Genomic DNA, 19,668 nt, shown 5'->3' with positions numbered 1-19,668 from the left:
AATTTCAGCAAACATTTGATTTTTTTTTCAACATGATGTGATTATGATTATGTGACCATCCACTACATGGCACCTTGATGGACCAGGAAAGCAGCGGTGGTGGACGGCTCCTCTTTTTGCTGCAGGACGGAGAAATATAGAGGATCCTTCGTACCTTTAGCCATGAGGCTTTTTGATTCTTCTGCAAATGGTAGATGAGCTGACGGACAAATAAATTTCCCTTTGGGGATTAATAAAGTAATTCGTATTTGTGAAGGTGAATGTTGAAACATCAGATCGATCGGAAAGTTCCTTTGAGTGAGTGTTTAATGTCTCGTTCTGCTTTGAAGGTTTTAGTGAATACAGGTGAACCAGAGTTTAAACTTCATGTTTTCATGTCAAAAGTGTAATGAATAAAAGTACAATGTAAAAAATAAAAGGATAAATATCCTCACTACGGCTCTAAAAAGGCTGTTGTGAAAGGAGCTCTTGATCTTTAGGATTAATGTGAAAAGCCCACAGAGCTACACTGTCTCAGAGTCAGATAGAGGAATGTCTGTGTGTGGATGAAGGTGGAAGATTCATTAAACTGGCTTTAACATCACGTGACAGCAGACAGACAGCAAGTTGCACCATTATTGTGGCCTTGGCAGAACCCAACTCTCTCATGATGCATTCAACCCTCATACGATTCAGAATTTTGGGGATGACAGATCCAACCAACTGGATTAGGCCTTTGTCTCTCTTAGAATTAAGTTAGACACAGAAACTCCCCCTGCTGGCTCATGAGAGATTTGACTCATACCGGGGGGAGGGACAAAAAGGAATGAACGTCCACTAGACAATATTTCCTGTCTTTAAACCTTATACAACAGCCTAATATACACATAGCTATAGCCCTGGCTTTGTCAGTTTGTCAAATGAGCTACATTTGCAAAATCCAAGAAATCACCTGCTGCGACTTAACATGATGAGATATGAGATATTTTTGATATGTTTAACTCACCACTCAGATAGGTTGTGACAATTGTCCCGTTTACATGAGAGCTTTAATTCCGAATTAAAAAACATCATGTAAACGTGGTAATTTATACTATAGCCTTATTCAGGGAGGCAAATACATGCAGAAAGATAATTTAAAAATATATATATTTTAATGAAGACTAAACTCAAGGGGGAGAAGCTCCCTTACAATGTGAAGAAACCAACAGGTGAGGTAGGAGAGAGGGAAGAAGAGGGGGGGAGAACGAGACAGAGGAACGAGGGGAAACGGAGCAGGTGGAGGGTGGAGGCGTTGTAGTGAAGTGTTGGTTCATCTCTGATAGTGTTTTATTTTCTTCTTATCCTTACTTGTTGTTCAAATGCTTCGTAAATGATTACCTCATGGAATTTCCTTGTTAAGAACCACAGGATTGAACAGCAGGTGTCGTGGTAACGTCTCTCAGGTTTGACTCCACTGTGGGGCTGTGTCCATTTACAGAACTTCCGTTTTTATACTGAGCATGTAGGAAGTTATACCCCGAACCTATCACTGAGTTTGTGTTTATTTCACTCCAAATTGAATTTCACAACATCATCCTGTTTAACAAGACAAAGCCCCTTATGATGAAATCTTTGCAATCTACAAAAAGGAAGTTTCCACAAAACGGTGACAGAAAACCTGAAATTGCAAGATAAAGCATAGGATCGTTTTTGTCTTTTGCTGGTGCTGGTGTGATGCGACATGTGTTTGATTTAATTCTGTGACTAAATAAGAATTGATGGGATCAATGTGCAGATAAGTGGTACTGTATAACCAACTGAGAGATGGGCCGACAGCTTAGTTACAGCATTGCATTGAGCATTAGATGGCACTCTTTGGCAGGAGTCTCTCAACAGTTGTAGGTCATGCAAATAGTCAGGTGAATAGCTACTAGTTAACAAGTCACAGCTTTTGCAACTCTCTGGAAAGACTTTTAGCATTACTAGTTGAGTCTGTGGTCATGAGTGTGTCCAAAAGCTGACTAGTTTGGATTTTGATGCTACTAATAAGGCTTATGTTGGAACTAGTTTAATGTCACTCATTGCTGAAAAAGGATAACTAGTATGAGTCTCTGCTCAGATATGATATTGTAATGCTGTTAATGTTACTAATGTTATTATTATATTGCATTATCTTATTGAACAGATTAGTTATGTAGTTGTGACATTTGACCCCTGCCGGAACTGTGGGTTAGAGACAGACTTCCGTGTTGTTATCAGGAAGTTCCGGTTTGAGTACAGCTCAGTGTTTTGGAATCGCTCGCCTGCTCTGGTGTGGACGTAAGTCTGTCTGCACTGGGGCTAGAGCGTTCGGCTGTGATGTAAACTCACCTGTTGCTGCCGTCCTTCAGTAAAGTGAGTCAAAGCGACATATTCCTCTCCAGAGTGGTCCTTTCTCCTGCACGTTAGACACCGTAGTCCCCTGTTAGCCGGAGCTAACAACTGGTGTCAGAAGTGGGATTACGAGCCGGCCATACGGAAGTTAACGATCGGGAGAAACGGACTTTCACGTCGGATGAATCGCCGAAGCAAGACCGAGGTAGAGAACTAACAAAAGACAAGAAGCAAAAGGAAAAAAATAATAAATCCACCGTCCAGACTGCATGCTTGTGGCTGGCAAGTGCAACATAACAACAGAATCACCGGAGTTTTTTGCCGAGGAAAGCGGCGAGAAGTCTACACTGTAAAAAAAAACGAAAGTTAAGTGGAGAAAGAAAAAAAAAAAAAACGAAAGTTAAGTGACGATTTTAACACTGTAAAAAAAACGTGTGTTAATTAAAGGACACTAAAGTAAAGAATTGTTGACAGCAAACTGAAAACCTAAAGACACTACACTGTAGAAAAAATACAAGTTAAATAGGGAAAGTGGAGGAAACTACAGGAAGGAAATAATGGCTGAAAGTGAGGAATTGCTTGGAGCTACAGCAGCACCCACAGACCCAGGGCCACCAGTTTGGCTGAAAACGCTATTGGACCATCAGGCTCAGCAACTCCAGCAGCTTGTGACACCAATCCTCCAGCATGTGGCTGCAGAGCAAAAATCAACCACTAGAGCCGGGCCAAGCAACCTAGGCCAGCACCCTGGTGCAGTACCCCCACAGTCATCATTCCAAGTGACCCAAGGACAATCCAGTGCTCAAACAGATGGACCTTTTGCAGCGGAATTGGAGGTAATTCGACAGAGATCGCAAAACACAGGCCCATCTAACATCCCAAGCTTGCATGACCCAGCTGCGAGACGCAGAGAGGAGCGGGTGCCCCAACGTCCTGCCCCAGCACACGTGAGTTCACATAACCCATATGCCACAGCCAGCAATAGTGGAAATATGGTGCGGCACCCACCCAATGAAGCTTGGAAAATTAAACTAGCAACATATGATGGCCAAGAGGACTGGGACTCATTTTTGTTACCTTTTGAACGCCAAGCACGCAAGCATGGATGGACTGGTGCAGAGCGAGTTGATAAACTTCATGAGTGTCTTCGTGGAGTTGCTATCCGCTATGTCTGTTCCCTCCCAGAGCATATCCGTGAAGACTATACACTCCTTAAAGAACAACTTACACAGCGGTTTGGAGTTAAAGATCCCCCTACAACTGTTCGCAGGAAGTTGGGAGAGCTGCGCCAAGGAAAAGAGTCCACAGCAGAGTTTGCTGAGGAGGTGCAACGTCTGGTGAGTCTGGCTTATCCTGGAACAGACCTACTTTTACAAGACCAACTTGCTACTGATGCCTTTTTAAAGGGACTGAGAAACCAAAAGGTAGCTTACGAAGTAATGAACCGTGATCCGCATTCACTGGCAGAGGCACAGAAGCAAGCTGAGGCCCATGAACATAATTTCAGAGCAACTCTTGGCCGTGAAACAGAGATGAGGACAGGGAGAGCCAGACGTATCTCCTGGGCAGATGGAGAAGATACTGGCCCTGATGAACTCTCCCCTGTTTCCCGACGATTACAGAGCCCAAAGTATGTCACAGAGGAACAATTTAAAGTGCTGATGGACAGAGTGGAGCAACTGCATCTTAAGTTGGAGCAACTGCAGCCTGTGGTGAGAGACTGTGGAGTTGTGGGTTCCATGGAGCGTTCTGCATCATATGGTGAGAGGACACATCAACAAGACCGTGGCAGGAGACCAACACAGCAACTGCCTTCACAAAGTTTGAGAATGCGGTCACCCAGCCCAAATCAAGCAAGCAGAATGAGTTGTTTCCGCTGTGGGGAAATGGGACACTTTAGGAGAGACTGTTCAAGGTCACCAAGTCCAAGTCGCCCAAAGAACCTCACTCTACCAAACAACTCAGATGTTTTCAAGGGCCCTCCAGCCATCGAGGACCAATCCCTTCCTCCGCAGCTAGGACGCACAACCAAAAGAGGCCCCAGCTTGCAGATTGAAGTGACAGTAAATGGTCTGCCCATTAAAGCAGTTGTCGACACTGGTGCTGAAGCCACGGTGATATCAGAAGAGGTGTATAACATGCTCCCAATTGAAACACAGAAGCCTCTCACCGAGACCTCCCTTCGAAATGCTGGAGTTGGAAGCAAAATGTCTGCCATGGGAAAATTGGAGGTGACGCTGGGAATTGGCAGCCGAAAGTTCAACTGGAAAGTCTTTGTTTGGCCGCATTCATGACTCTTTCCTCCTGGGCCTTGATGCTATGCAAGCTGCTGATATGACTGTCTTCGCTGGTCGCAAAGTGTTTGTTGGCGACGACCCAGTGCCCTCCTGGGTCACTGAAGGTAATGGGGAAGACTACTCCGTGGCACGTGTGCTCCTAGAAGACAACATCACCTTACCACCTGAAAGTGAGTGCCTCGTGTGGGGAAAAGTTGAAAACCCAAAACCTGGTCTTCCAGCAGTTCTAGAGCCTCTCAACATAACTGAGACTGTCTCATCAGGAAGTGTCGCCAGCTACATGGACCCCAGAATCCCCGTCAGACTCTGCAATTTCTCAAACGCCAAAGCTTCTCTGCCCCGCGGTGTTTGTGTTGGTATCCTGATTGAAACCTTCCCTGATGATCCTCTTATCATGTGCGACTCGGAAAATGACCAGCTCGGGAGTATATCAGAAGAAGAGGGCAGTGAAACTTCTAGGCCAATGGTTGGAAGAGTGACAGGAAATGCAATAGACTTACCAGAACATCTGCAAGCTTTGTACACGGCATCGAGTGAGGCTCTCAGCGAAGAACAGCAGGTAGCACTAATTGAGCTCCTCCTAAAGTACAAGACTCTCTTTGCAGCCAGTGATACAGACCTTGGCCATCTCTCCGCTGTTACCCATAAGATTGACACTGGGACTGCTAGACCAGTGCGCCAACCAGTTCGCCGGACGCCTCTGGGGTTTCAGGGTGAAGAGGAGCAGCACCTTAAAGAAATGTTGGAGGCAGGAGTCGTTGTACCGTCTTCTTCGGAGTGGGCATCACCAATCGTCCTCGTAAGGAAGAAGGATGGTGGTGTCCGTTGGTGTGTGGACTATCGGCGCCTAAACAGTCTTACACAGAGAGACGCATATCCACTGCCAAAAATCGACGAGTGTCTTGACGTTCTTGGAGGAGCCGCTGTGTTCTCAACTCTGGATCTTCAATTCTGGATACTGGCAGATTGCTGTGGACCCCAAAGACCGTGACAAAACAGCGTTCATCACCCGCTACGGCCTCTACGAATACACAAGGATGCCATTTGGCCTCTGTAACGCGCCTGGAACGTTCCAGAGAGCCATGGAACTGGTTCTCAGAGGATTTCAGTGGAAGACACTCCTCGTCTACTTGGATGATATAATTATCCTAGGCGGAGGTGTTGAGGAAAACCTGCAGCGTTTGGCCGATGTCTTTGAGCGCCTCCACAGCTACGGGTTGAAGCTCAAACCCAAGAAATGTCAGTTGTTGAGAGACAAAGTCCTTTTCCTGGGACATGTGGTCAGTGGAGAGGGGATAAGTCCCAACCCAGCCCTGGTTAAGGATGTGCAGGAGTGGCAGCCTCCCAAGAGCACTCAGCAACTGCAAGCTTTTCTAGGACTATGCAACTACTACCGCCGCTTTGTTCCTGCATTTTTCTGAGCTTGCTAGCCCCCTGAATAATCTACTTAAAAAAGCAGCAGAGTTCCAGTGGGGCGAACCACAACAGAACGCCTTTCTGCAGCTCAAAGAGAGGCTAACTACTGCTCCGGTTCTGGCTTATCCGACACCTACTGGCCATTACATCCTTGACACTGATGCTTCTAACCACAGTATTGGCGCAGTGCTGTCGCAGTTCCAGTGGGGGGAGGAGAGAGTTATTTCCTATGCTAGCAGTCACCTCACCCCTGCACAGCAAAGATACTGTGTGACCAGACGGGAGCTGCTGGCCATTGTGAGATTCACAAGGCAGTTCCGCCACCTTCTCCTTGGCAGGAAGTTCCTCCTCCGAACAGACCACAACAGCCTGACTTGGCTCTTTCGCTTTAAGCATCCGGAAGGCCAGTTGGCTCGCTGGCTCGAGGAGCTCAGCCAATATGACTTTGAGATTGAACATCGTGCTGGACGACAACACGCTAATGCAGACGCGCTGTCTAGGTGCAGCACAGAGGGTCCAACGGACTGCAACTGCTATCAAGCGGGCAAGGAAACAACAGAGCTGCCCTGTCAAGGATGTTCCCACTGCCAAAGACTGCATGAACAGTGGGCAAGATTTGAAGAGGATGTGGATGATGTTGTGCCTCTGGTCATCAGGCAGATTACCATACAGGACTCCGGGAACAGCACAGAACTGCGGCAGCAAGTCGGAGCCGACCACCATACCTCCACAGTAAACTGGCTGCAACCTCTGACCTGCCAGCAGTTGACATCTGCACAAAAGGATGATCCAGTGCTTTCTATACTGCACAGCTGGAAAGAATCAGGAGTTCTTCCAACTAGGGAACAGGTAACAATGGAAAGCCCAGCAGTGAGGAAGTACTGGCTCTGTTGGCCTCAAATTGAACTTTGCCAGGGAGTCCTTCATTACCGCTGGGAGAATGTTGACAGAAAGTAATCCATCCTTGCTGCTACTGGTCCCCACGTCATTGCAAACTGATGTCATGCAGGCTTGTCATAACCCTCCGCAGTCTGGACATCTAGGAGAGGCAAAGACTCTGCAACGTCTCCGACAAAGTTACCATTGGTACAGCATGGGTGGAGATCTAAACAAGTACATCCAAAGGTGCCCTCAGTGCAAGGCTCAAAAATCAAGCAGTCCCACACCAAGAGCCAGGCTGCAGACTTACCAGGCTGGAGCACCTATGGACCGGTTGCATCTTGATGTGTTGGGCCCATTCCCCATCTCATCCTCTGGGAACAAGTATATCCTGGTCATCATGGATCAGTTTACTCGGTGGGTGGAGGCATTCCCAATCCCAGATCAAGGAGCTGAAACAACAGCTAGGACTCTAGTCAACCACTTCATCGCACGCTTTGGAGCCCCGTTAGAGTTACATACAGACCAGGGACGTAACTTTGAGAGTGAGCTGTTTAAGAGCGTCTGTCAACTCTTCCAGATCTCCAAGACAAGGACCACACCTTATCATCCTGCTTCGAATGGACAGGTGGAACGATTTAATCGTACGCTTCTCCAGATGATCCGTTGCTACGTAGATCAAAGCCAGGAGAACTGGGATGAACACTTACCCTTACTGGCGGCAGCATATCGCAGTGCACATAATTCAAGTACTGGATTCACACCTAACATGCTCATGCTGGGGAGAGAAGTCCATCAGCCTCAGGACCTCTGGCTGGGGGTGGCAGAGCGGAATCAAGGTGGAAAGGAGCCCCTCGAGCATGTACAAGACCTGGAAAAGAGTCTTAATGAGGTCCATGAGATGGCTCGGCAGCACCTCAAAGCAGCTCAAAACAGACAGAAGAGGCTGCATGACTTACGAGCTCAACAGCACAGCTACAATGTTGGAGACTTGGTCTATGTAAGAGACAGCACAAAAAAGAAAGGTTTCAGCCCCAAGTTACAAGCCCCCTGGAAAGGCCCATATATAGTTACAGCCAGCTTTGGTCCAGTGCTATATGAGATCCTGACTCAGCGTGGAAGAAAAGTCATGCACCATGATCGGCTGAAGATGTACACAAGCGATGTGATTCCTGCATGGATCAGGCGACAGAGACACAAAGTTCTCCCTCAGTGCCAGAACCCAGATCCCTCAGTGCCAGAACCAACTGAACAAGGCCCCGATGCACGACAGCCTCTATGTACTGATCACAGTAGTGACCATGAACTGGATGAAGCTGGGCTGGATCCTCCTACGCCGCCTGCAACAAAAGGCAAGCGTCGGGTTGCAGCACGCAGGCGTAGACAGGCTGCACTGCGCCTGCACCAAGAGGAAGTACGTACCTCGGGGTTGGAGAAGGACAGCCGGAGACCCCCAACGAGGAGAACACTGAGAGGACGGGAAATTCACCCCCCAGTTCGTTATCAAGATGCTTAGAAGAAAAGTTTAGCCCAGTTAATAATGTTGGTTTTCATTTCTCATGTTATAGCTAATAACAGATAATTGTATTTACTGCTTAACACTAGTTAGTACTGAAGAGACTCAGTATGCTTAAAGGGGGGGTAGTGTAATGCTGTTAATGTTACTAATGTTATTATTATATTGCATTATCTTATTGAACAGATTAGTTATGTAGTTGTGACATTTGACCCCTGCCGGAACTGTGGGTTAGAGACAGACTTCCGTGTTGTTATCAGGAAGTTCCGGTTTGAGTACAGCTCAGTGTTTTGGAATCGCTCGCCTGCTCTGGTGTGGACGTAAGTCTGTCTGCACTGGGGCTAGAGCGTTCGGCTGTGATGTAAACTCACCTGTTGCTGCCGTCCTTCAGTAAAGTGAGTCAAAGCGACATATTCCTCTCCAGAGTGGTCCTTTCTCCTGCACGTTAGACACCGTAGTCCCCTGTTAGCCGGAGCTAACAATATGATAAATACGGATTACAAGCTCAAACAGTTTTCCATAGTAGGTCACTCCTCAGCATGGAAAGGCAGAGTAAACAATAAATGACCTAAATTACCTTATTAGGATTACAGGCCTTGAGGCTGGTTTTGATAAAGCAGTAAAGTAGCCTAACATTTTCTTAATTCTTAACTCAAAGTCATTATACTTTCTCTCCCCTTCCTGTTCCTTACTCTTATCTCAGCTGACGTGTGTGTGTGTGTGTGTGTGTGTGCCTAACAAAGTTCCTTTTTATTGTAACATTTCCTTGAGGTATGGTGAGTTTTTATTGCATTGAAAATTCATTATCAACTGTTATAGCTGAGTCATCTTGTTTCTGGGCATAGTCAATAAATACCATGTGTGTCCATACAGGAGGGACTTCACTGGTGGAAGACTTAACTAAGACAAACAGTAAAGGTCGCTGGGCTATAACCTCTGATCAGTTTCTCAGGAGAAAGACATTAACACAGTGACTTTTGTTCATACTGTGAGTAAGACTTCAGGAATAATCAGTCAATGTGGCGGTGTTCATTCATTATTGCAGCGCTCACAGTGTGCCTTTATTGCAGACCGCTCTTTGGCATTTTATTATTATATTGTGTTATTTATATTTACTCACAGCGAACTTTGAATTTATTGCTCTCATTGAAATGCGCTATCATTCCTGGAAATGGATATAATTTCGCATACTTCACAGCTCCTTCTTTGTCTCTCTCTCTGTGAGACAAAGTACACAGCCATAAAAGCAACTTGTTTACATGGACCTAAAAAATACCAATTTAAAACCAAGAGTAAAACGGGAATTTTCTGAGTTTCCCTTTTTTTGACAAGAATATTATGTGATGAATAGTTCTCACTCTGAACTTCCTCTCCTAAAATGATGCAGCCTTTATGATTCACTTTTCACAAGCTATTGTTCCATGTAACTCTTTGCATGTCCACTGCGCACAGGTAATGCACCATAAACTTGGCAAATATTAAAAACAGGCGCACCTTCAGCCTGCTGTATAATCAGACAGTACTGTACCTTCCATACACATTAGACAGAGACTACTGTGATCTGTGTGGAAATGCAAATAATAATGCAAGCAAAAACACTGAAGTGGAAAACAGTGGACAGCTGCACGATTCAGTGACTGAAAAAAAAAGTTTATTCATTTGAAAAAGTGATGAAATTATTAGAAATTCAATATCTCCACCTGAGGGTTACAGTCACTGCATTCTTTCTTAAGCCAAAAGGTAAACCGCACAAACATTCATCACTCATACTTCCTTTCAGTCAAAGAGAAGTCAGCCGTGTGAACATTACACAGGGAATTTGATCTTTAGTAATGAGTAACTAATGGGGGATGGGAAACTAGATGCTCAGATTCAAGAGCTGGAGCTGGGGTTTCTCATTGTCTCATTGGATCTGAACTATTTTACATTCAAACTGAACCCAAATGCATCTTTGTTGTATTAATTCTCATCCCTGTGTCTATCCCATCATAAGCTGCTCAAAAGACGTTGTAAATTGTGGCATAAAACTTATTCCCAATAGTGTGAAGTATGTTTTCTCACAATTGGTGCACTACCAATTGGTCAGCATGATGTTACAAGCCCTCTACTATCTTACGTTAGTTTTGCATTGCTGAAATTTCCACTTCTCCTCTGATAGAATCAGTCACTGAAATCACATTTCACTTGTTGGTTAACATTGACATTGTACAGACGATCCCTCAGAAAATTCTTGGTTGGCATAAGTTTCTGTTCATTCAGTGTGTTCATGGAAAAACATTAAAAATTAAACATTTTGAATTTTGTCCAGTTAGAACTTCCCCAAGACAAAACCTGTTCTGCTTTCTGAACCAATTAAATCTTTTGTATGCCCTTGTAAACACACTGTATCCAATAGCTACAGTACAGCTCAGTGTGTATAATAATTAAACTACAATGGTTGCTCGTGCTACGTAGCTGCTCTTCCCTACTCACATATTATTTTCCTATTGTTTTGTGGCTTTTAGACATGCTGATAGGGAGGGAACCTTATCATCTTATCACATGACAACTGTTACTGGCAAACTGTAATCTTGTCCTGAAGTTCCGCATGCTTGCCAGCTCTATAACACTCAGAGTGCTTATTGCTCCTGTATGTATCCAAAAAAATAAGCAATGGCCATCTCATGGAGATTTTTTTTACTTTTGGCCATAAACTCTTGGTCATTCAACAGCAGTTGGAGAGAAATACCTTGTTATTGCTTATTTTGGCATGCTACTGATTTTGAATTATTGTAGCCACAGACCATCCCTTCGTGGAAAAATTATGATGATAATAATAATAATAATAATAATACTAATAATGATAATATGAAACTGTACTGATAGAAAGATGATATGTTGAATACATCCAAGATTTGGCTGATAACTGACAAGCTGCAAAATTGAATCTCAACTAAAATCACACTGTATACATGAGGAGTGACATATTACACCAGACCACTGTCAGATAGGCTCAACATAACACCTGAATCAACTTGATAAAAAGAATAGTTTCATTAACATGACTTATGTTTGCATTGACTGTACAGAACATGCTGAAAAAAGCGAATAAAAGCTATAATATATCATAAAGTGCAAACTAATGGGGCAACATTGTTCCTTCTGCCCTCAGTCATGGCAATAACTGCCATTGTTGGTTGATTATTAACTATGCCTGCCTTGGTAAACTCAAGCCCAGATTAGTCCTCCATAAACAACAGAGAGGGAGGTGCAGGTTACCCTGACAACATGTTAGCTGCTTCTGGCCTCGTCTAACGTGACTAAGATCTGTGATCATTACTTGCGAACCTGAGCATATTGTTGTTCACCATTAGCACCTGACGGATGAACAGGAGCTGTTCTCTTCTGCATGTGGGCATCATATGTAGGAGGGGAGGATGCTGCAGCAGGCCTGTTGCTCACATTGACCTGAGCGTACTCTGAGGTGTTGTTCTCTGGCCCCAGGTCAACCATCCCACCATCCCTGCTCCGGACAAACCTGACGTCGGCATAGTTCAGCTCCTGGAAAAGAAATAAAGACGGTGGTGATCCTAGGGACTGTTGGAGTCATGGGCCCCTCCAGTTTGGGTCCATCAAATTATGTATTACCTAATCTGACACTCCTTTTTAAAAATTCCTGGTAGTAAAAATTTCAAAATATAAATAAAAACATTGACACAAAGTAAAACAATTCTTCAAAGACATTCACTACTAAATTACTATAGTAACTCCTGGGGGGCTGTCTAACAGGCTGGGGCTCCAGGCAGAAACCTCTCTTGCCTTATCACAAACTGAGACTTTGAATAGAGAGTAAATGTTGAATTGTGTAAATTTCGGGGAGTCCAATCTTCCTTGTCTGTAATCCTATAAAATCTAACCTCATTTATAGCTATGCCATAATATATATCAAACAGATAATTGGCTGGTTTTGCCAAAAACAAGTAACAGTATGAACATGGAAACCTGTATTAGGCTTTCATGTGGAGTTAAAGGGACAACAAGGAGTTTCTATTTGGTTATAAAAAAAGTCTCACGTTAATGTGGATGAATCTACGCTACCCACACTTGTTAATGGCTCCATTTTCGATGAATGTATCATTTTGTCTCTATCGTTATTTTGTTATTATTATTAGTGGCGGAAATGCTGGTCGAGCCAACCAGCGTTTCCTTACTTTCGGTTTCGCAGACGTTGCCCGGCGGGTCATGGGAATAACGCCGCCGAATTGCCGTTTATGGCCGGAACTCCGGCGGTATCTGATCGTCTTCGAACCTCTCACTTTAAAGCAGAAGTAAGCGGAATGTTTGTGTTAATATAAGTCTTAAATAGTTAAATCTTCCGACAGCAATCACTTACATAGAGTGTTTGGTCCGAAACACGGGTCTGTCAGTCACTCTGCTCTGCTGTAAGCCGAGGAGAAAACTTCTTGTATACTTCCTTGTATCCTACAACCTTTATCCAATGAGGAGAGAGAACGGCATGAAGGGCTGTGTGTGCAGCCAAGGGATGCGCGTGAATGTGGTGACGAGGACCAATAGATCCATGACGAGGGCGGGGACTACTAACTCCATCGGCTGACAAGAAGTTAGCCAAAACGATCGGATCGCTTACTTCTGCTTTAATTGTTGATGTATGAAAACATTCTTGGCAAGACGTCCATCTTGCGCCAGTCCAAGAATTTCACCGTGCGCGCGGAGGCTCATGGTAAATGTAGTATGAGAACACTTCGCTTTCCAAAACTCCTTGTTGTCCCTTTAAGACACATCTCCACTCTATTGTGTCATTGAAAACTTTCTTCCTGGTTCAAAGTCTGATAATAAACACTGTGGTAAAAGTCCTAGTTGAGTGTGACAGATGGGGGGAGGGGCCCTTTGTGAATCAACCTGAACATACCTGATCAGATACATATTCTGCTAATAACACAGAATTTCACACTGTACCTCAGTTCATCCATTTTTACTAGTCAGTGTAACAATAAAGGTTTGTGTGAACAACAGTTTTGCAGGCTGCATCACTGTATGCTACTAAAAGTTAATATAGAATTAGACAGGGCACTAAAATGTATACCGATGATACACTGATTTATTCCACATATATATTCCACATGCAGACATACTGTATGTGTGCTCACAGCTACCCTGGAATGTGTCTAAACAGTCGTATTGGAGAAGAAACTGAGAATCATGAACATACTGATTGTGGTGATTGTATGTAGCTGTGATTAATGATGATCTGTGTAATCCAAGTAACCAGGCGAGTTGAAGACGTGTAAACCCACCTGATCTCCTGAGAAGGCTGTGTTGTTCTGGCCCCCACCTCCTTTAAAACATGAGTATTAGACAGTGTTTAGAGGAATTCAATCAAACACCTGAATAACATGATATAAATACACACACAGAGACAGGCACACACACGCGCACGCGCGCACACACACACACACACACACACACACCTAGACACACACACACACACACACACACACAAAATATACTTGTAATTACCTATTCTGGTGCTTGTATCTCTATTCGAGGTTTTTTTCAGCACTTTTCTGTTTAGAAGGGTAAAGGGTCAATATTATTATTATACACTGTAAGCTTTAGATAACGTTTTGCAACACAGTAAAAACAATATAGGTTAACTTGTTGATAGTTGTAAATGTAATGAAACTTGACATCATGTATACATTTATTTATGGGTAATATAGTTTGTTAAAACAGATAAGATAAGATCTAAGAGCTATAACTGACACTTTATCGATCATGGGTCCACCTAATTGAATATCATTGATGAGTTTTATCATAATTCTCAAAATGGTGTCTTTCGGTCATTGCACATGATTATTATGTTTAGTAAAGAAAAAATGGCTCTGTGGTTATATGTTTCTACTTACTTTTTTTTCAAAAGAACAAACACAAGAACAACACAAAGTGCAATTACGACAAGACAGCCGATTACTATTCCAGCGATGCAGCCAGCTGGACAGGGTGGTGGTGTTGGGTCTATAAATAAACATAGGATAAGAACACTGATTTTACACCATTTTGTAAATATGCAATGTATCACATCTGTTTTAATGCTTCAGCAAAAAAAGAGCTGAGTGGAGTAACTTATGAAGAAAAGGTGTGTAAGACAAATCTTCAGGAAGTGCTACTCTTCAGACAATCACACGTATAATAATGTCATCTAAATGCAATATGCAAGAGTATCAACAGTATGAACGTCCAACACTGCCTAGTACCTGGAAAAAGAGTTACAGTCAGTTCATGCACTGCAGATGATTTTCTCCCAGTTATATTATTCATCACTTCACAGGTGTACTTTCCACTGTCAGAAACATCTTTGATGTGTTTCTTCAGCACAGCAGAAGTGAATGTTGTCTCTGTCTCATTCAGTTTCCAGGTGAAAGTAGGAGGTGGTGTGGACTCAGCAAGGCAGGTTAATGTTAACATCTCATTCACACTTAATCTATTAGGACCTTGGATTTGAACATTTCCTGGTCCAACTGAGAGAGAGAGAGAGAGAGAGAGAGAGAGAGAGAGAGTGAGAGGGGGGGGGGGTTAATAGTTAGTTAATATTAATGATGATATTAAAATGCACATTATTTTACAATGTTATATCTGAAAAGTAAATTTATGATATACCAATAAAGTAAATGTACAGTGTACAACAAGTTACTTACAGTTAACGGTCATGTTGTGTTCAACTTTAATAAAGCTAAGGGGGTTGCTGATGTTACATGAATATTCTCCACTGTCTGTTTTCTTTAGAGACAGAAAAGACAACACTCTGCCCTCGTTGTAAAGCATCATGTTGTCACTCTCAGTCAGGTCTGCTCCATTCTTCATCCACTTCCTGGTGAAGACAGAGCCAGCAGCCTCACAGGTTAAGTTGACAGAGTTTCCCTCTTCTGGCAGGTTTGTTGAAGGTGTGACAGAGGCGTCCACTATTTTCTCTGTTTGACAAAAGATACAAGATTTAGTGAGAGAAATATGGAAACAGGAACAAACGAACCAAGTTACTGAGAGTTGACTGAGCCAAGTGAACATGTAAAACAAAACCAAGGTAAATCTCATTTTAGATCATGAACAACCAATATTCGAATCATGTCGTTAATATGACTATAATATAACTCTGCCTTTACAACAAGGTCACTTCACACCCAGAGTAATGGAGAACAGGGTAGTGGAAAACAAACTTTAAACACAACAGTGACAGATATGTTAAAGTTCATATAGCAAACATGTTGTCTGTTCAGATAATAGAAATCCATGTCTACAGACAGGGTTCTGGCCACCTGAGGAGGAAAAAGTCCAACATTAAAGCAGAAGTAAGCGATACGGTCGTTTTGGCTAACTTCTTGTCACCCGATGGAGTTAGCAGTCCCCGCCCTCGTCATGGATCTATTGGTCCTCGTCCCTACGTCACCACATTCACGCGCATCCCTTGGCTGCACACACAGCCCTTCATGCCGTTCTCTCTCCTCATTGGATAAAGGTTGTAGGATACAAGAAAAGTTTTCTCCTCGGCTCAGAGCAGAGCAGAGTGACTGAGAGACCCGTGTTTCGGTCCAAACACTCTATGTAAGTGATTGCTGTCGGAAGATATAACAATTTAAATTAACACAAAAATATCGCTTACTTCTGCTTTAATTCTTTTCAGCTCTGTATTTGGTCTCCACCCACTCCTGTGAGAAACATTTGGCTTCTTAGCTGATTAATGCTTCAACATGTTCACCAGCCGCTCTTTGACTTTGTGCTATCTGTCTTTGGTGGAGAGTTGGTGGTGAGTTTTTTAGAGGTTTTAGCTAATGACAATGACAGTGAACTGTACTGAGTCAAATGGCCTAGGTCCATTCTGTGTGTATTTGTCATTGTGAATGAACCCTTCCACAAACAAGTATAAAACTATTGATTATAGTCACTTTATGAGCCTAGATACAACATTTTCTAGGTTCAATTCAAATTATGCAAGTGGGCACATGAGTACTAGCCTGACCAGACCCTTGTAGTTCCGCAAAGCTCCACCAGCAGACGCTCAGGAAGTAGTTTTCGCCAGGGGGTGCGGGTGCGGCGGGGGGGGGGGGGTGTTACGGTGCGGCGACCCCCCCCCCGCCGCACCGTAACACCGCACCTGACAACGTCTCCCAGACAGTAGGCTGCCGTTCTCAAACAGACTCTGGTCTTTAGTGGACCGGTTCTAGCTCCAAATACCCGACCAGGTCCGACCAGTGTTGAAGCCTAGACCCTGGACCCCATGCGGTCGGACTGACGAGCATTATTTGTTTTTATTAATTCTGCACCGGACCACGGCAAAAAAAAAAAAGAAGCCCGTAGTTGTGTTCAGACGTGACAGGTGGGGCACGACAAGCTGGTGATCAGCTGTGGTCACTGAATTGTTAGACTACATTCACTACAGTAGCAGGTCATTTCAATTTGCGCATCTGTGTTTTTTCCTTTTTATTTTTATTTTTTATAACATATGCGCATCGAGAGTGAGTGAGTGAGCAATCGCCAGAGAAACAGCGGGTGCGCACCAGATGATTTCCAACCGGCAAAAACTGAAATGAGACGGTTAAAGAGAGGAAAAACACAGAATATAGGCTTATATGTCCAAGAGACTTTGTCCCGTCGTTAAGACGTGAGGGAGGGAGGACCCAGATGAGGCAAGTGTATCCGTCTGCGGCCTGCAAGAGGGAGGCGTGTCGAGTAGTAGGCACTGTAGGAGGCGTGTCGCGTAATGACGTCACTACGCGACACGCCCCCCGCCACTACAGGGAACGCCCTACACACGGTTCTTAAAGGGATATGAGCCCACTACAGTTGCATGTTGCATGCAAAAGTTAACGACTTTGCCTACGCGTTCTTTGCCCTATAATGAATGTATTCAAAAGCTTACAAATGTTATTATTACATTTTTTATTGGGTAAAAACAATTAAGGCAGGATTTCATTTATATTAAAATTTAGATGTAAAATTTTCTGACTTTGTCACAAGAGAAAACACAAGATAATTAACAGACAGGAATTCATGAGCTAAATGTCAGTGCTTATGTGGCAGTAAGAGCTAATGTGTTGATATATATATATATATATGTATATATATATATATATATATATATATATATAAAAGTAGTGGCCTAGCTAATATTTATTTATATAAATAAATAAAAGTAGTAAATAATAATGTCAGTGCTTATGTGGGAGTAAGAGCGTAATGTGTAGATAATAAATAAATAAATATATATATATAAATAAAAGTAGTGGCCTACATAACAAAATTAAAATAATGTGATGACAATAACTTTTATTATTCCTTAATGGGGAATTCATTTGTGAATCTCTCCATTCTGTAGGTTACTGAGCAGTGTTGCTCCCTTGCTTTCTCTCTTGATATCAGCAGGGATCATCAGCAGCATTCTCCTGGAGCTTGAGTTGCTGGCCCTCTCGTGTGACGTAGCGCTGAAGCGACTGTTTGAGTCAAACAACAATGGCAGCTCGCAGTGAGTGGCTGAAGTAGCACGTCATTCAAGATGACAGACAAGTGGTTTATCCAATCACATGCAAGATTTTTTTACAAGCCCCCGCCTTCTGAAATGAATCGCCTATGGAGCAGTCCCAGACCCTTGTGTGGAGCTCAGCGTAGCTTTGCGGAACTACAAGGGTCTGGCGAGAGTCAGGCTACATGAGTACCATGTCTGAGACTCATGACATTACTTTATTCAAGAAACTTTGATTGCTGAATATTTGTGAGTCTGAGCTATATGATCCTGCATTATCTCCATTCAGAAACCAGTGAACAAGACAGTGGGTCTGGAGACAGCTGAGCACATCAGGCTGATGCTTGATCCTTCCACATAGTGATTTTGTGATGGATTTATTGCCAGTTAAAATTTTCTTATCCAACTGCAGGATGTGGTATTTGGGGGGGGGGGGGACAAGAAAAGAAAAGACAGAAAAAAGCAAAAATGTTATCTTGGTAGTTAGAAAATTCAAGCCTCAACATAAAGTTGCAGCTTTAAAGTTTCTTGTTTATAGTGCAGAGCAGAGAGATTGCATACTGTATACAGTAGGTTAGTGATTGACAGGTGATGTAGAGAAGCACTGGAGCAGTGGAGCCTCCATCAGTGATGTGAACTCTGTCACTGGCTGTGACCTCAGAGCTGCTGTTCAGCCAGAGGAAGGAGGGGAAGGATCCAGAGGAGGAGCAGGACAGACGGACAGAGCTGAACTCCACCAGGTCTGTGCTGTTGGCAGTTAGGGTTGTACTGCTGCTGTGTGGCAAACACAGTGGTTTAACTCTTGCCATTTCTTACAACTAGGAATATTATTTAGGGATTTCAGTAAATTTGCTGCAGTTACTAAAATTAAATAGAATTATATTCTCACTGGGTGACTGTTGCATTGCCAGTCACTGCAAATTCTTTAGGAAGAGGATAGGCATATAAATATCTGCGTCCGCTGTCCAGGCTAGATGACAGTTTTACTATAGTTTATGGAGACCTGTCTTTACATGTCACTGTTTATTTATTCCAGAATTTCTTTTTCTAATTATATGTTATTTTTAAGTTTGCGGATTACATGACTGTGGTGGGCCTCATCACTTACAATAATGAGGCCAACTAAAGGAAGGAGGTGAACCAACTGGTTCAGTGGTGTAAAAACAACAATCTCCTCTTCAATGTGGGGAAAAACCGAAGAGATTGTTATTGACTTCAGGAGAAGACATCTACAGCATCCCCCACTGACAACGGCGGATCAACGGTGCTGCTGTGGAGAGGGCGAGCAGCACCAAGTTCCTGGGTGTGCACATCTCTAAGGACCTCTACTGGACCTACAACACCACATCTCTGATGAAGAAGGCTCAAACATCCTGCTACAGTAGGCCTACTTGCTCCATATACTGTACTGAGGAGAGCACAGGTTCCACCCCCTATTATGTACTCTTCCTACTGGGGCACCTTTGTAGTGTGTCTTCACTGGTTGCATGGAGGCTGCACTGACTCCTGCCATAAGACCCTGCGATGCATAGTAAATGCAGCCAGCTCCACAAGACTGTTAAACAGCTTCTTCCACCAGGCTGTCAGGATGCTGAACTCTGTCCGACTCCCCACCATCCCCTGGACTCTAACATTAACTGGCATATGCATTGCACTTTACACTACAATCCCTGATGTTTATAGATGATCTTATAACATTTTATTTTCTACAGCAA

General features: G+C 43.5%; 1 protein-coding gene across 1 annotated transcript in view; it reads right to left on the bottom strand.

Moving 5' to 3' along the window:
• Window positions 1-10,088: 10,088 nt before the first annotated feature.
• Window positions 10,089-19,668, bottom strand: part of LOC146986582 (cell adhesion molecule CEACAM5-like) — a 28,575-nt gene continuing 18,995 nt past the window's right edge. The window contains exons 6-14 of the mRNA XM_085780507.1: window positions 18,843-18,876; window positions 18,540-18,727; window positions 17,112-17,225; window positions 15,138-15,410; window positions 14,697-14,960; window positions 14,349-14,457; window positions 13,960-14,006; window positions 13,737-13,777; window positions 10,089-11,982 (exon numbers count right to left, since the gene is read on the bottom strand). Coding sequence (XP_085636633.1) covers window positions 11,758-11,982; window positions 13,737-13,777; window positions 13,960-14,006; window positions 14,349-14,457; window positions 14,697-14,960; window positions 15,138-15,410; window positions 17,112-17,225; window positions 18,540-18,727; window positions 18,843-18,876 — 1,295 coding nt within the window. The 3' untranslated portion in view covers window positions 10,089-11,757. The remainder of the gene's footprint in view (window positions 11,983-13,736; window positions 13,778-13,959; window positions 14,007-14,348; window positions 14,458-14,696; window positions 14,961-15,137; window positions 15,411-17,111; window positions 17,226-18,539; window positions 18,728-18,842; window positions 18,877-19,668) is intronic.

This window comes from Trachurus japonicus, chromosome 6 (genome assembly GCF_045865225.1).
Source record: "Trachurus japonicus isolate A0001 chromosome 6, Traja_1.0".
Lineage (NCBI taxonomy): Eukaryota > Metazoa > Chordata > Actinopteri > Carangiformes > Carangidae > Trachurus > Trachurus japonicus.
The sequence above is the reverse complement of the archived record's forward strand: the minus strand, read 5'-3'. Positions and strand labels throughout refer to the sequence as shown.